The following is a 14860-nucleotide window of genomic DNA, read 5'->3' as shown; positions in this document are numbered from 1 at the left end:
ACACACACACACACACTCACTGCTGTAGGCTTTTATCCTCAGGCATCTGGATTGCCAAGAATTACATAGAGAGAAACTTATTCATTTGGGGAACGTACACACACTCCTTCCCAGAGACAAGCCTTCAACATGCTCATTTTGTCCTGAGGCAGAAGAAGAATACCACTGCTGGATTATTCGGGTGGTGTAGTAGCGCGGGGCCTTTGGGAGCTCCCCCTTCTCATTTTGACCTCCTTTCCCCTTTTGTGAAAGTGTGAGGCTCTGGCGATTTATCTGTGTTAACCACGCGGTCCACTGAAAATTTGGATATAGTAAATACGACTGATGTCATTATCTATGGGCTGCAGCGGAGTGAATATGTCTGAATGTTAGTTTCAGGGACCACGACAGCGTGTTTGTGAAGAGGTCATGAGCGCCGTTGTGTCAAAACTATGAGATAAGTGAGGAAGAAAAAGAAACCTGTTAAAAAGCTGAATTTCTCCTTCGACAGACTCCTCATCCAATAAGACACGCTGTATTTGTTCAAGCCCTCTGCACACACCAGCACGACTCAGACATGAGACGGGGGGACAAACGCAAACTTTTCAACTCCTCAATATACTTTCATGCTTGACTTGTTTGGCACAAAATGGTGAAACAGCTCCAGTGGAGTGCAGCTGTGACATTTATATTTAACCATTCAAGTTATCGCTGCCATTTTGGAAATGGCATTTTCCCCATTCTGTTCAAGTGGAACCAATTTAAACTCAGCCAATTTGAATGTGCGGTCTGGGAACTGTAATACCTACACAGATGACTTATATATCCATATGTAATGCTATCACTCAGAAACTCATTCGGACACTGCTCTACTTAAAGAAAGCACCTTTATCTCTAAAATTGTGTGATTACATGGTTAGTCCTTGGAAGGAAGTAGCTTCCCCTCTGCTACATTTGCCATCACTGCTTGTAGGTGAGTCTGCAGCCATGCTAGCAACTTTGACTCAACACCTCTGTTGCAAACAATATAGCCGTCACTGCCCACATATATACTGCGTCCTTTCACGTTGGCATGGATGTTAAGCGAAACAACTACTAGAAGGGGCTGCTCAGTGGACCTTCACTGTCCCTTCACCATTGTCCAACTGGCATTTAATTCCCACCCAGTCTCCTCCCAGCTGTTCTGTAGTCACGGTTAGTACATGACCTCTCCTTAAAAAGTTCTGCCATTTTTCAAACTTCTTCTGGTCCTTTGATTGCTGTGTCTCGCATGAGCTATGAGCCACACTGCGGCACTGCCCCCTGTGACTACTGTTGACACGGCTCTCTTAGTCCATACCCGTAAGCTTTTAGAAAACATGCCGACATATGTACAAAATGAGGGGCAGGTTCTGTGAATAATCCATTCATTTGCCTGACACAAAAGCAGGAATGCTTCGATTGGAAGTCTGGAATACCGAGTCGTAGACATCCACCTCCGACTTGCAATGGATTTCAGAGGTTGCTCCTATTTTACATGGAGGAACTGGTAGGTGGAAGGTGGCAGCTCATAATTAATGTGAGAAACCTGGTGGCCAATATCAATTAAATGGATAGAAGAATCAACTCGGTGGGCCTAAGTTGTCCTTACGGAAATATTTAAATTCATAACGCGGATGTGTCAACTGAGAACATCTTATTAAACAGTCAGATACCAAAAAGGTCAAACTTAATTGCATCTCACAGAGCTTTAAAGGCAGCTACAATCTTGCATCATGCCACCTAGAAGGAGGCAAACAACACTGGTTGTACGAGTTACTCAGCCAATCTATCCTCCAATTCATTATTACAGAGGAGTGTGGAACATCTCTAAGGTCCTATCTTATCTTTATCTCTAGGCAAAAGTCTCACGAAAAAGTCATTAGGATGCATCATGTGGGAACCATGAATATCTGCGCAGAATCTTGTGCCAATCCATTTGGTAGACTACGTAATGACATGAATGATACATGAAGCTTCAGCCTGCTGGTGGTGCTACAGGAAAACAAATTTTCATTCATCCTCTAGGGAGCATGAACGTCTGCAAAGAATTTCATGGCAAGTCATCAAATAAGACCAACAGACTGATACTGCAGTTCCTAGAGCTACGCTGCTAGCATGACGGTCTCTGGTGGGCCTGCACTTTTTTTTTCCACGTCTATTTTCATAAATATAGTTATTGGATGTGGTTTTTTTTTCAATATTCCTAGTAATTGGGGCATTGTTTCCCTCCACATGGCACATCAAATCAGCCATAAAAAGAAGAGATATATTCAGCAGTTGGGATTCAGGCTTTGAAGCTGAACACTGGGTGACAACCAGAAACCAGTCCCCACATCGCACCCTCAATTGGTGTAGAATTCCCTTTTTTTTGTTTTGGTTCTGCATTTTAGTGCCACATAATTGCCGCGGGGAGAGAAAAAAAAACAAAACATCGCATACAGTACAATACCCTGAGACATTGGAGCCACAGATAATTATGTCAAAAAAGGTTTTTAATTAAACTTAATTGAAAAGAAATGCTATCTGATTGATATGCTCTCCGTTTTTTGTTTACCAAATTTGCTGTTGGTCATGAAGCATCATTTTGTTTTGTAAGCCAATTTGCATGTAAAAGATGATTCATCCATGGTATTACTTTCTGCAAAACGCCAGAAGCTGAAATTCAGTCAATCTGACTTAGTCTGGGACTTACTCATGGATAATATAAAAGACTGTAAAGTCTCATGAACAGAGCAGTCTCATCTCAACTATTACTGGTACTGGGCAAAATTATAGTTTCTTAAGTATAATATTGTTTTTGTTAATATTTATTTGACTATTTGCAAACATTTTTTTATAAACCCAGCTAGCAGGCATCTGTCAAGTATTATAAAGATTGGTTATAACTTTACAATAAACAAGTGCTTATTAAATGGTCAGTGAGAGGTCACGGACCGTATTCACACAGCGGCAATTTTTTATTTCAGCTCTGTGCTTAACTGTGGTTATGCTGTGTTCCAGATAAATGCAGGGAACTGATATATCTTTATCCTTTCACTGTGTCCAGGCCACTTTTAAGCTAAAACAACATCTTTGATGACCCATTAGCTTCTGCTTCAGCTAACGTTAGCATCAGACCACTTCCTTGCCTTCCTTGTTAGTGTTACACATTATGATCCGAAAGGAAGTGGTTGAATGCTAGCGTGAGCTAATGGGTTAGCAAAAATGTACATTTGTATGACCTGCAACCGGCAACACAGCAGCATAATATTATCAGAGCATTCAAGCTTCCCACCCTGAGCACCACGTCAGAGGAAAGTGGCCACTGTCTGAAAAGGGTCAATTTACAATAAATAAAAAAGTAATACGTAAAGACCTTGACACAACATCAGCACGTGTCTTATACCCCATCAGTGATGAGGAAGTGAAACTGTATGTGTTTTACATAAATCTCAGTGTCATTATGATTCAAAGATTGGGTGGAGCCCTGAAGATTTTCCAGTTTCCAATGCTTGAGTTGGAATGGCTTGTTTACAAAGCATTCCATTGTCTGTTGGAAGTGAAATAACTATTCACAAACTCTTAATTATGAATTTGCCACTTATTAATGATGGTTATTACAAACTGTTAAAACCTAAAAGCGTTTCCCAATGTATGTCCTCAGGAACCCGGCAAAGTAAAACATGCCCCTGCAGATGTTTCCCCCTGCACGTATACACTGAGCGGTTTGTTATGCCATTTGCCCCGTTCTCTCTTACTTCACATCATATAGTGTCTTGCAAAACACCTTCGTCATGTTGTTGTCGGTCCTTGAAAGACTGGGTCACTCGGGCACTGAACCTTATCTATTCACATTATCTCTGACTGACGTGCGAGGGGGCTCTTACATGCATTCCCTGCACACACACACACACACTCCTCCTGGCAAACCACACCTCCTTTAACCTGACCCAAGGTTCAACAAACTTTTCACAAATAACAGGGGTGGGGAAAGGGGGCTGTGCCACTGATCCCATTTCCCCAAAGGCAGCTTGTATATAAAAAGGTATCTGCTCAGAAGATAGGGGACTAGTTTGTGGAGGTGACGCCTGCTGGAATAGCTGAGAAAGCCTGGTAAACACATTCTTCTTTTGGCCTCTCATATAGCTTATCATGGACCTCTATTGCAAATGTGGATTTCATCATGATTTATTCTGCAACTTTTTCTGAATTATTGGGCAATGTTCGCTCTGAAAACGTCCTGTTTTTACACTTTTACACTGGCTCTTCAACTGCTCTTCAAACTTGCCTCTTTTCCAAAGTACTCCTCTGTTTCCACTTTCACTTCAGGCTCTATCCATCCTCTCTCGTGTTTTTTTTTTTTTGCGCGTCTGTTCCGGACGAGGGGGCGGTGGGGTGGCGACACGTCATATCAGCCGCCGCGCTCTGATTGGCTGCCGATTCTCACCCGACACAGCTGTGATTGTTTTCTGCAGAGGAAGCTCTTGCCCCTGGTATGAGCTCTGTGCTGAGGAATGGAGCAGCAGCAGCGTGTGTGTGCGTGTGTGTGTGTTTTCTCTCTCTCTCTCTCAGTTTGTATGTGTGTGTTGGTGCGCTAACGATGGTGTGAACAAAACAACGTGCTGATTACTGTCCTTGCTGTGAACAGGAACAAGGGAGGTTTTTTATTGTTGTAATCGAGGGAGCTGAATGAAGAGGAGTGGAGGTTTCTCTTTGGACCAGACACTGACGACGTCTGGAGAACAAGGTAAGGTGGATAACTGTTTTTTTTTTTTTTCTACGTTAGTGTTACAACTTCACCGATCTGTCATCCTGCAACAGTGTCTCTTCTCTTGATTGTGAGCTAAAAGCCCCCCCGTTTTCCTCCCTCTCATCCAGCCCTAAAGTGCCAAATGCCCAGACTAGAGGACCACTGCTGGAGCTGCTCCTGTGCGTCAAGGGTCGAGACCAAGCATTCATCCGGGGCGAACTGGTTAGCATCCAAAGCCGAAGAAATGATGTCCATCATCACCTCGGTGCTCAGCAATGCCTACGGCTCGCTGCACGACGTCCGGACGGCCAACCTGATCCGCCGGGGTCTGGTCCTCTTCACCGTCGGCGCGTTCCTCGCCCTGGTGCTCAACTTGCTGCAGGTACAAAGAAACGTCACCCTGTTTCCCGAGGAGGTGATGACAACTTTGTTCTCGTCCGCCTGGTGGATCCCTCCGTGCTGCGGCACAGGAGCCGGTGAGTGCACGTCGCGCAAAAAAAAACAAAACAAAAAAAAATGTTCATTAATGCGTTATAAATAGTTCTCGAGAAGCAGCTTGACCTCGGTTATCAGCAAGTTTGTTGCTAAGTTAAGGACAAAGGAATGCAGAGAGGGGAGGGGTTACTGTACAGCAGACTTTGCCATATAAAGACAACGTGAGCTGACGTTAAAATGCAATTTAACAACCATGTATGAGCGCTGGAAGTCCAAGCAAACCCTCTCTGTGAGGTTCATATACACCATTCACACCAGACTAGGCCGTGAAATAGAGTGATTTTAAACTGTCCGGGGCATAAAAACAGAAGCCCTCTATTGTTGTCACGTAAATCAGTGACTGTATGATCAGGCGGTAATGAATCACCATTCGGCTTTGTTTTTATAAAGCTTTCCTCTCTCAGGCTGTACTAGTCTTGGATGGTTTTGTCTGGTTATGAAAAAAAAAAAAAAAGTGACTCTGCACAGATGGCTGCTATTCTCGGCCTCTGATTGGCTGCAACAGCCGGACACCAGGCAAGCTGCACGCTCATTGGCTGGTGTCATAACGGGTGAGCTTGAGGGGGAGGTACTTTTAAGGCCAGGAACCAGGAAGTAGGGTAGAGAAGAGGGAGAAAAATAACAGCAGATACCGTCGACTCCTCCTCCCATGTGCTGCAGGGCAGAAAACAAATGAAAGTGGAGTTGTAGCTGCACGTCTTCAGTTTGTTGACATTAGTCTTTGCCTTGTTAATGTCTTTCACAGTCGGGTAGGAGCTTTTATAAGAGCTTCACTGTATAAACAAGGTTGTCCTTACTGTACAGTGAACTTATTGTAACTTTTGTCATGTTTGTTTTATCCTCTGTAATGTCTTTTTTGCTGCACCCAACTATCATTTTTCAGTTAATAGCTTTACTTAAAATGTTAGGAAGTAAAATGTGAAAATGTCTATCACTAGTCCCAGTAGCCTGAGGGGACATCAACAAACTGATTGTTTTGTCCAACTGACAGTCAACACCCAAAGACATTTAGTTTATTGTGATGTAAAACAAAGTGCTCAGCTTTCAGTGAACTTTTGTGATGTTTTTGTCCTCTGTAATTTTTTTTTATCACCTCACCCAACTGTTATTTCCTTTACATAAATCGAAAAGTTATTTTTGCCAATTGTCTAATCCATAAAATGTTAGAAAGTAGTAGAAAGTCTCTGTCATCAGTCCCCAGAGCCGAGGCGATGTCTACAAATTGTGTGTTTTGTCCGAAAAACAATCAAGACCAAAAAATATTTAGTTTATATAATGATTTAAAAGAAAAAAGAATCTTTTGAAACTTTGTTAGTGAACTTACTGCAACTTCTGGGATGTTTTTATTCTGTGCAGTCTTTTGCTTCATCCAACCATTATTTTCTTTTCAATTAATCCATCAGGTATTTCTTCAGTTAACTGATTAATTGTCTAACCTATAGAATGTTTAGAAAGTTATTCAAATGTCTGTCATGTCCATCCATAAATTCCTTGTTCTGTCAAGGACCCAAAAATATTCAGTTCATCTTACTATAAAACAAAGAAGAACAGCTGGTGACATTTTTGTCAGATTAATGTTTTAACAAGTATTTGAATAGTTTGCAAAGCTGGTTAAAAGGTTAGTAGGTTAAATACAAGAACAATGCAGAACCACAAATAATTACATCTCCTGATTTGTGAAGATTTGCTGCTGACGTGCCTGCACAAAAGAGCAATTTACAGACATTCTCTTGGTCTTTTGTGCTTTAGTGACAATAAAGAGTAGAGAGCTCAAAAGAAAACAGGAGCCCAAAGTCACATAAAACATAAAGAACCATCAATAGAACAATATAAAAGGAAAGTTTAGGGCTCAAAATGAAAAGAATCATCTTTTTGTTGCATGTGTCTAAATGAGTCACTAATTATGGAAGCGCACGTTCAGCAAATGTTCAGCAAACAGAATAATCCCACACAGCAGCTCCGTGACAGGATTTGCCTGCTGGCGTTTCACACAGTTTCTGCTTATCTCGTGTAACTCTGGGTATGTTTGTTCCTTTTTTTTCTTCACAGCTGTTGTCGGCCTGCTGTACCCCTGCCTCGACAGCCATTTGGGAGAGCCCCACAAGTTCAAGAGGGAGTGGGCCAGCGTCATGAGGTGTATCGCCGTGTTCGTCGGCATCAACCACGCCAGTGTTGTATCCTTTCATGAGGGACTCGACGTATAGATTTCTTTCAGCATGCTGTTCTCAGTTTGGATGGAATCTAAAGCATGAGAATGTCCAGCTTTGCCCTTAAGAAGTGATGGAACTTGCATGTCGCACAAATATTTGAGTAAGAGCTACTATCTTGCTAGCGTCATACAGTTTGACTTTGTCCTTGACGGCCTGGTAACACAGAAACTAGACTGCAACCAAGTGCAGCTCTCCCTAACACTGGCAGCCTTGTCCTTGGGCCTGTGGTGGACGTTCGACCGGTCCAGGAGCGGCTTTGGTTTGGGCATCACCACCGCCATCCTGGCTACAGTGTTCACACAGCTGCTGGTCTACAACGGAGTCTACCAGTAAGTTTGTCACTAAGTTTTATCTACTGCCGTCACGCTGTGTTCAAGCACAGGTGGAACGGAAGTTCACACTTAATCAGGAGTGTTTTATTGACACTCCACAGCAAGATCTATGTAGCTTGGCTCGAGTGTTAAATTAAAGAAGGAAGTAGATGGAGTGCCTTGAAGTCGTCCCACCTGTGTGATTCCATCAAGAAAGATGTGACAGATAGAGCTTCAGGTACTGAGTTGTATTTTGGGAAGCTCCCTTGTCTCCCGGAGCCCAATTAGCAGGCCCTCCTACCAGCTTCAGTGGCACATCATCAAAAATACACTGCGGAGAAAAAGGGCTGTTGCTGACGGTAAGAGGCTCAAAAGGCAGCTGACTTTACAAGATAGAAACAGAGAGAGAAGAATGAGGGGAGATAATTATGTTTTCAAGCTCGACATGTCTTGTATGTTTTTCCCCGCGCAGAGACCTGCCTGACTGTGTTTCTTTTTCTGTGGCATGACTCTCTACGACATCTTATTTAGCTTTGCCGGGGCTTGTTGCGTATTTAGAGGTCACAGGCCAGGATCAGCATTACCAAACCTGCTCTACATTATGAAGAATGATTAAATAAGATGATTTCTGTCTTTCAGGTACACGTCTCCAGACTTCTTGTATGTACGCTCCTGGCTCCCCTGCATATTCTTCTCAGGCGGTGTTACTGTGGGAAACATCGGACGGCAACTCGCCATGGTAAAGTTCACAACCATTTCTAATATGTGCTTCTATAACTGCAGGGTCAAACATGCAGCTGATTTTAAATCTTTTTTAAAGCTTTTGTGGCATCTGGCAGTGAGGTGGCAGATTTGCCAGCATCCCTCGTGTCATCGTCCCTGGTGTCAGCTCATGAAAAATGCCAGAAACGCAAAAGGCCCTCTCTGGAGCCAGTGTTTGATTTGTCTGTTCATGGCATGTTTCTGTTGAAACATACAAGCGCAACATGGTTGACTCTGTGGAAGAGGACCTCACCTTGTGTTAAAGCAAGTAGGAAAAGGTTTTAAACACAGATGAATTGGCCCAACGTGTCAATTGACAAGTTTCTTCTTCTCCCTTAAGCATCCCACAAGCATCCCAGTTTATATGACTTTATAATGTTTATGTGCTGTGTTGCAAAGATATCTGCCATTAGCATGCTAACCAGATAGCCCCATCCCGGTCCAAATCTCCTGTGCTTGCAGTGTAAACATCAGCACTCTCCCGGTACTCCGAGCTCCCAGTCTGCATTGTTAATGTTGTTTGACAAAATGGATCATGTTTCTCATCATTTTAGCAGCCAAGTGGTACAAAATTGTGATGTCCTGCATGAGCAGCACAGAAAATTACTTCAATTAATTTAGGCTTTATAGCTCGAGGCAAGGTATTTGTAAATGAGACACATCTGGGCGTCTTCACTTTTGGCTTTTGGGTGAACTGCTCCTTTTAAAGAGCCACCAAACAAGTTGCAACCACTGCATTTTTTTAGTTGAAAGTCTTAGCATGATTATGATTCAGCTTTTTTTTTTAAATTTCAGATTGTGTGTGATTAATATCCCTACACATTAATCAGGAGCGCCAAACATCTGCATTATCTGCACGCTGTCTAAACTGTGGAACAGAAAAAATGATGAGTTCAGAGGACTCCTCTGCACCACACATGCTTTATTTGCAGTAATTCAGCTGACGCACAACAGCCGATAACGTTGTCAAGCGGTTTTAAAGTTGTTCAAAGTGCACTGGACGCCCGCCCCCTCCCTTCCCTCATAATTATCACGTCAAGTCAGCTTTGATGTCTTCATTAAGCTTTTGCCCAGAAGCCTCACCTCATTCTGTCTGTAAAGTACGAGTCCCGTCACTCCCTCAGTTTGACTCAGTGAAAGCGTGAAAGCAGATTAAGGGCTGTTGTTTTTCACAGTCGCGGCGAGACACAGAGCCAGTCAGGACTCGGCTGACCAGAGGGTCATTTGCTGCTTGTTGTTTTTGTTTGTGATGAGGCCTGAGGAATGTTGGCACAAGTCTCCGCTCGTGGTTTTGTTCTCTGTTTTTCGCTCTTTCGCTCCAGTGAGTCATTTATGAGAAGGATCAGGAGGAACATGAGTTTTTTCTTTTACTCAAAATTGTTTTTTGTTGGCTTGCTTTATTTTTATTTTTTTTATTAAGGATTAACGATGGTTACAGTGGAACAATCTGGTTGGCAGCACTAACCATGCAGAATAGAAGCTCTTGTACTTATTAGATCTGCTTTAAAGCTGAATGGCTAATAATTCTACCAGCTTATTTGAAGGTGCAGCCAAATGTCCCGTTTAAAAGATTGCACAGTCCAGCACACAAACTATTGAGACTTTGATGTCTGAATATATCTAAAAATGTTTTGTGATGGGTAAAATAACCAAATTAGAAAAGCAGTGAGCGGTTTCACTCCTGCTGAGCTTGTGGTGCTTTCTTCCCCTTTGGGGTACAGAATGTTCCGTTTCTGTTTGGAAAAAGGGAACAGAAAGAAAAAAAGTTCCCTTCCTTTAAATAGAATCGTGACACCTGAATGTGCAAAATGTAAAACATTTCCACAAGTAAAATTTTATGCAAACTTTTAGCGAGATATCACTGCAACACAATGTGTCAAGGCCATGATGTCACCTTCTATTTCTTCAAATTATGTTGGCAATTACTGTTGCTTTTTAAACTCATTGTTTATATATTGCAACTTAAAGTAGTCCTGAAATGTTCCCAAAGCGGTGGCAGGGCCATGTTTGGTGGAAAATCTGAAAGTGGCATTATATTTCCCTAGAAAACAAAACCTGAAGGAGAGAGTGGTCGCAGGTTGGGGAACTAACAAAACACTGTAAAATCACAAAAGGGTCAATACCAGCTGGTCCCTCGCCATCCTAAAGGTGGCGGTTGGAATAAAACACAGCCACCCACTGATTCTGTCAAAAAGATAGACGAACAAAAGACATGGGACCCAAAAACCAAAGGTGAAGTGGGAGTCATTGATCGGGGGGAAGAAAATATGAAGAAACTGGAAAAAATAAATGGATCTCAAACTCTCAACTCAGAGTTTCAGTCAGACAGAACACAGAAAGCCAACTGATGGTGTTGACTCCCTGAAGACGCAAAACAAACTGAGCAGGGAAACTGTAACCTCCTCATATAACCTCCCAGCTGACTGATTGCAGCCAGCTGAGGGAGAACACCACAGGTGCACCCAATAGCTTCTGATTACCTGTCACCTGGGTCTTGAGAAATCCAAGTTAACGTCAGGACCTTGATCTGTCCGTAACGTTGGTACACAGAGATTGATGTCACTACTCAGTCTTGGACAGATAAAACCTGTGATTTGTCCAAGGTGCATTATTTAATCATTTTAGTTTCAGCATTCTAAATTTAATTCCAATTATCAACAGAATTTGAAGAAATAACAAACACACCTCTTATAGCTAACTAGGCTAACAAGCTAACAGGGGCTACAGTCATAAAGGGACTACAGTTGGCAGCAGTTGGCTTCTCTGGTGAATGTTAGGTTACAACAGGCAAAAACTGTGGTCCAACCAAATGTTATTATAATCATAACTAAACAAATTGCCCGTTTTTACTGCAGTTCAATGTGTGATTTGTCCAAGTGGTGTGTTCACCCGTGACTCATGTCCTGAAAATGAGTCACCTGAAGTTGTTAGAAGTCATCAGAATAGAACAATAGTTTGAGTGATAGAGGGGATTTGATGAGTAATGAGTGGGATTACATCTACTTCAGTACCTTTAGCCACCACCAGCTCACTATATAGAAGCTACTTTTTATTTCTGCATACATATTTATGAATACTGTTTTTTTTACTATTGCTGCGCCACGTTGATGGATTGACATGTCATTAACACCGAGCTTCTTCTCTGTCTCCTCCTCAGGGTGGTGTCGAGAAACCCCACATGGACTGAAAAACCCGGGGAAAGGGCAGCCGATGTTAAAAAAAAAAAAATGGACAAGTTATGAGAAAAAAGACTCACTGTTTCGACTTCATCCTTTGTTCTCATGACAAAGTGCGGGTCAGAGAAGCCCCTCATCTAACGTGCCATGTCCTCTGCACCTCCCTGTGGCCAGCCACCTCTCCCTCCCTCCTCTGTTGTACTCCATTAGCATTAAGGCTTCCCTCACACTAGACGGGGAGGATGCCGTTTGCCTTTATTTTGTTGTTGATGTTGTTGTTGTTGTTTTTGAAGTGAACTGTTGACTGGTTTTATTTTTTTTTTGCTGGAAGTACGGACCTTTCTGAATTTTATCGAGTGGAAGAGTGCGTGCGTGTGCTTTAGCGTGGTTGTATCCTGGTCTTAGCAGAGGAGACATGAGGGGAGGTGCTAATGTCTTTTTTTTTTTTTTTTTTTTTACAGTCTTAATTTAATATGATCATAAAAGGGAAATATTGTATGAGTGGGCAACAGAATATGTCTTCACTCTCACGGAGAAATGTATTCAGCGGGCCTCAGTGGCACCGCCGAGGCACAGGGGAGATGTATGTTCCCAGTTAAACCAAATTAAGTATTTATTTTGTAACTTCTGAATGACCCCAAACCAAATGTAATTTGTGGTAGATACTGAATGAGGATTCCAGCTTCTGAAAGGAATAGTTTGACATTTGGTGGAAATATTTGAAAAATGGTTTCCTTGCTGAGAGTTAGATGAGAACATTGATATCACTCTCATATTTTTATGGTAAATATGTGGCTAAAGCTAGCAGCTGGTACGCATAGCTTAGCACAAAGACTGGAAAAAAGGTGGAACAGCTAGCTTAGCTCTGCTGAAGGTGACAAAGCCCCCTACCAGCTTTTCTAATGCTCACTCATTAATACATATATCATGTTCTTTTAATGTAAACTTAAAAAGTTATGCTCACCAATGCTGGTGTTAGCTTCAGATTTATCATCCAGAATTGAGAGTTTGATCAGTTTTCTCATTTAAGTTTGAACTATTTCTGTAAAGTGAAAATTGATACCACTCCAAAATGTATACAGTGTACATGTATTGTTAGCTAAAGCCAGCAGGCTGTTAGCTTAGCTAAATTCAAACTTAAAAAGCAGACATAACTGTTGCTGGTGCTCGCCACATGTGCACTATTGAGACACGAATAGCATTAATTTGCTTCTGGTAAATCTGCTGGTTAGCTTAGCGTACCACAAAGTATGGGAAACAGGGTGCAAACTAGCTAACTAACATTTTGTTTGTTCAATTTAAAGTCAAAGCTAACTGTTGCCAGCACTTGCTATGCTAAATATGTAACTATAGCCAGCACCAGTTAAGCTTTGTCTGGCACACAGACCAGAAACAGGCTGACAATGCTAGCCTGGCTCCTCTATTCAACATCAGCATTTCTAAATCTCACTGATTAAACCTTATGTCTTGTTAATTTAATTCAAACTTAAAAAGCTAAGCTAGCTGCCACTGGCGCTAGTTACACATTTACCATGAAGACATGAGTGGTATCAATCTTCTCGATTAAAGTAAAACTATTGTTTTGAAGTGACAATGAAACATTTTCTGCAGAGGAGTCGATGGAATGAGGAGAGACAGGAAATGTGTACCCGAGTGCCAACTTACCGATTCGGTCCGGCTGGTATTAGCTTGTATGTAATGACACGCGATACACTTCAAGCGTTAAGAAATATGGAGCAAAAAATGCAACAATTCAGTTGTGTTTTACTGCTTTCTGTCAGCACAACACCACATTTTAGACCTTCAGTTCATTGTTTGGGCTGTTTCAGATAAACAGACAGAGGATTGTTTAGTAAGGAGGAGAGAGAAGTCTGACCTCAAAGCATTATTCTGGATTGAAATGAGTAAAGGGACGGCCACCATGGTGGACCGTGTTTTGGAAAGAATGTACTGGGAGTATACCACACTCAACAACCTTTGCCAGCATTTGTGGTTCATGTCAAAACACTATCCAGTGATTATTTTTCCCCCTTGTGACCAGGTGTTAAATGTCTTGTAGAACTGACCTGTGATTCCCTACAGAGACAAACATGTTACCGTGCGATTGTACACATTTCCCACTTTTCAATTGTACCCTCAAACTTAGCGCTGATAGTTTGGGAACATACAGCGGTCGTAGGAGAGGGCAGGACATTATTACTTAAGATTTGCAATCTGTGATTGCCTGTGTATTATAGAATGTAGTGCTTTTGTCACTATAACAATTTAGTTTTATCATTTGTACAAACATAATGACATTATTGCTTGTATGTATAATGGCTTGCCTATGTAATCAGACAGGTGTTATTACCATACTAGACCTACGGTATGTTAGTTAGCGTTTGGGGGTCTAGAGGATTAAGTGCAATCAGAGTATACATGAGCCGATTATTCTTTCCTTTATTTATTATTATTATTTCTGACAATGGCTAAAAAAAAATATATAACTTGTTGTAAGTATATGCAGTGTGGATACTTAAAAAAAAAAGCAATAACATCTTTTTTTGATTGTTTTTATTTTTTTTTGTCAGATTACATGCCTTTTAGAGTCAAAACCAATGACTCTCACCAGAGAGACAAGCATAAGAAAATATATTGTGTCAAACAAAAACAAACAAAAAAATCTTGTTCAGTAGCATTACGGAAGGAAACCTGACTTATTTTTTTAAATACTTTTTTCGTGGGCGGGTCACTTCAGGTTGAATCTGCCCACATTCAGGTGTGTTAAACTGAAGAGGAAGCTTTATTTTTTTGAGGTGGTGAAGCACCTTCTGTTTCAATGTTTCAGAGTTTCTGTGTATTTGTCTGATATTTCAGCTGTGTTTCATTTTTGCTACCATGGATTTAAGTGAAAAAAATAAAATAAAAAAATCACCTGACCAAGGACACCTGCGTGTGGTCATCACTCACTTGTGCGACTGGATTAAGAGATTTGAAATGAGTTTATTACAGGAAATGGATGATGTGTACGGCACTGTCAGGACTTCTTCTTCCTCTCGCTTCTTTTTCCAGTGACATAAACCTGATACCGACACACACAAAGCAGCCAGACACTAGCCTAATTACACGTCTCAGCAGCTTCAAAAAGACAATAACCCTCTGATATATTTTTTTTGGGGGGGGTGGATGTTGTCAAAT

The 14860-nt window shown here is 41.7% G+C and overlaps 1 protein-coding gene across 3 annotated transcripts; it reads left to right on the top strand.

Annotated features, from left to right (window-relative positions):
• Nucleotides 1–4039: 4039 nt before the first annotated feature.
• Nucleotides 4040–14608, top strand: insig1 (insulin induced gene 1). Of its 3 annotated transcripts, none has more exons than XM_037079308.1 (7): nucleotides 4040–4092; nucleotides 4628–4726; nucleotides 4858–5205; nucleotides 7274–7398; nucleotides 7600–7763; nucleotides 8385–8484; nucleotides 11665–14608. In XM_037079308.1, exons 2-7 carry the CDS (start codon nucleotides 4669–4671, stop codon nucleotides 11692–11694), a joined length of 825 nt encoding a protein of 274 aa, XP_036935203.1. In that variant the 5' UTR covers nucleotides 4040–4092; nucleotides 4628–4668; the 3' UTR covers nucleotides 11695–14608. The 3 variants fall into 3 exon arrangements, with proteins under 3 accessions (XP_036935203.1, XP_036935204.1, XP_036935205.1); XM_037079309.1 differs by lacking the exon at nucleotides 4040–4092 and adding an exon at nucleotides 4468–4515; XM_037079310.1 differs by lacking the exons at nucleotides 4040–4092; nucleotides 4628–4726; nucleotides 4858–5205 and adding an exon at nucleotides 5690–5973.
• The last annotated feature ends 252 nt before the right edge of the window (nucleotides 14609–14860 follow it).

The sequence above is a fragment of the Acanthopagrus latus genome, chromosome 19 (assembly GCF_904848185.1).
Source record: "Acanthopagrus latus isolate v.2019 chromosome 19, fAcaLat1.1, whole genome shotgun sequence".
Classification (NCBI taxonomy): domain Eukaryota; kingdom Metazoa; phylum Chordata; class Actinopteri; order Spariformes; family Sparidae; genus Acanthopagrus; species Acanthopagrus latus.
The sequence above is the reverse complement of the archived record's forward strand: the minus strand, read 5'-3'. Positions and strand labels throughout refer to the sequence as shown.

Bases quoted from the DNA above. Each gene is read 5' to 3' on its own strand.
- insig1 (XM_037079308.1), top strand. From the start codon at position 4,669: ATGAAGAGGAGTGGAGGTTTCTCTTTGGACCAGACACTGACGACGTCT. The intron at 4,727-4,857 runs GTAAGGTGGATA...CCTCTCATCCAG, and splicing joins GACGACGTCTGGAGAACAAG to CCCTAAAGTGCCAAATGCCC. The intron at 7,399-7,599 runs GTATCCTTTCAT...CTGGTAACACAG, and splicing joins GCATCAACCACGCCAGTGTT to AAACTAGACTGCAACCAAGT.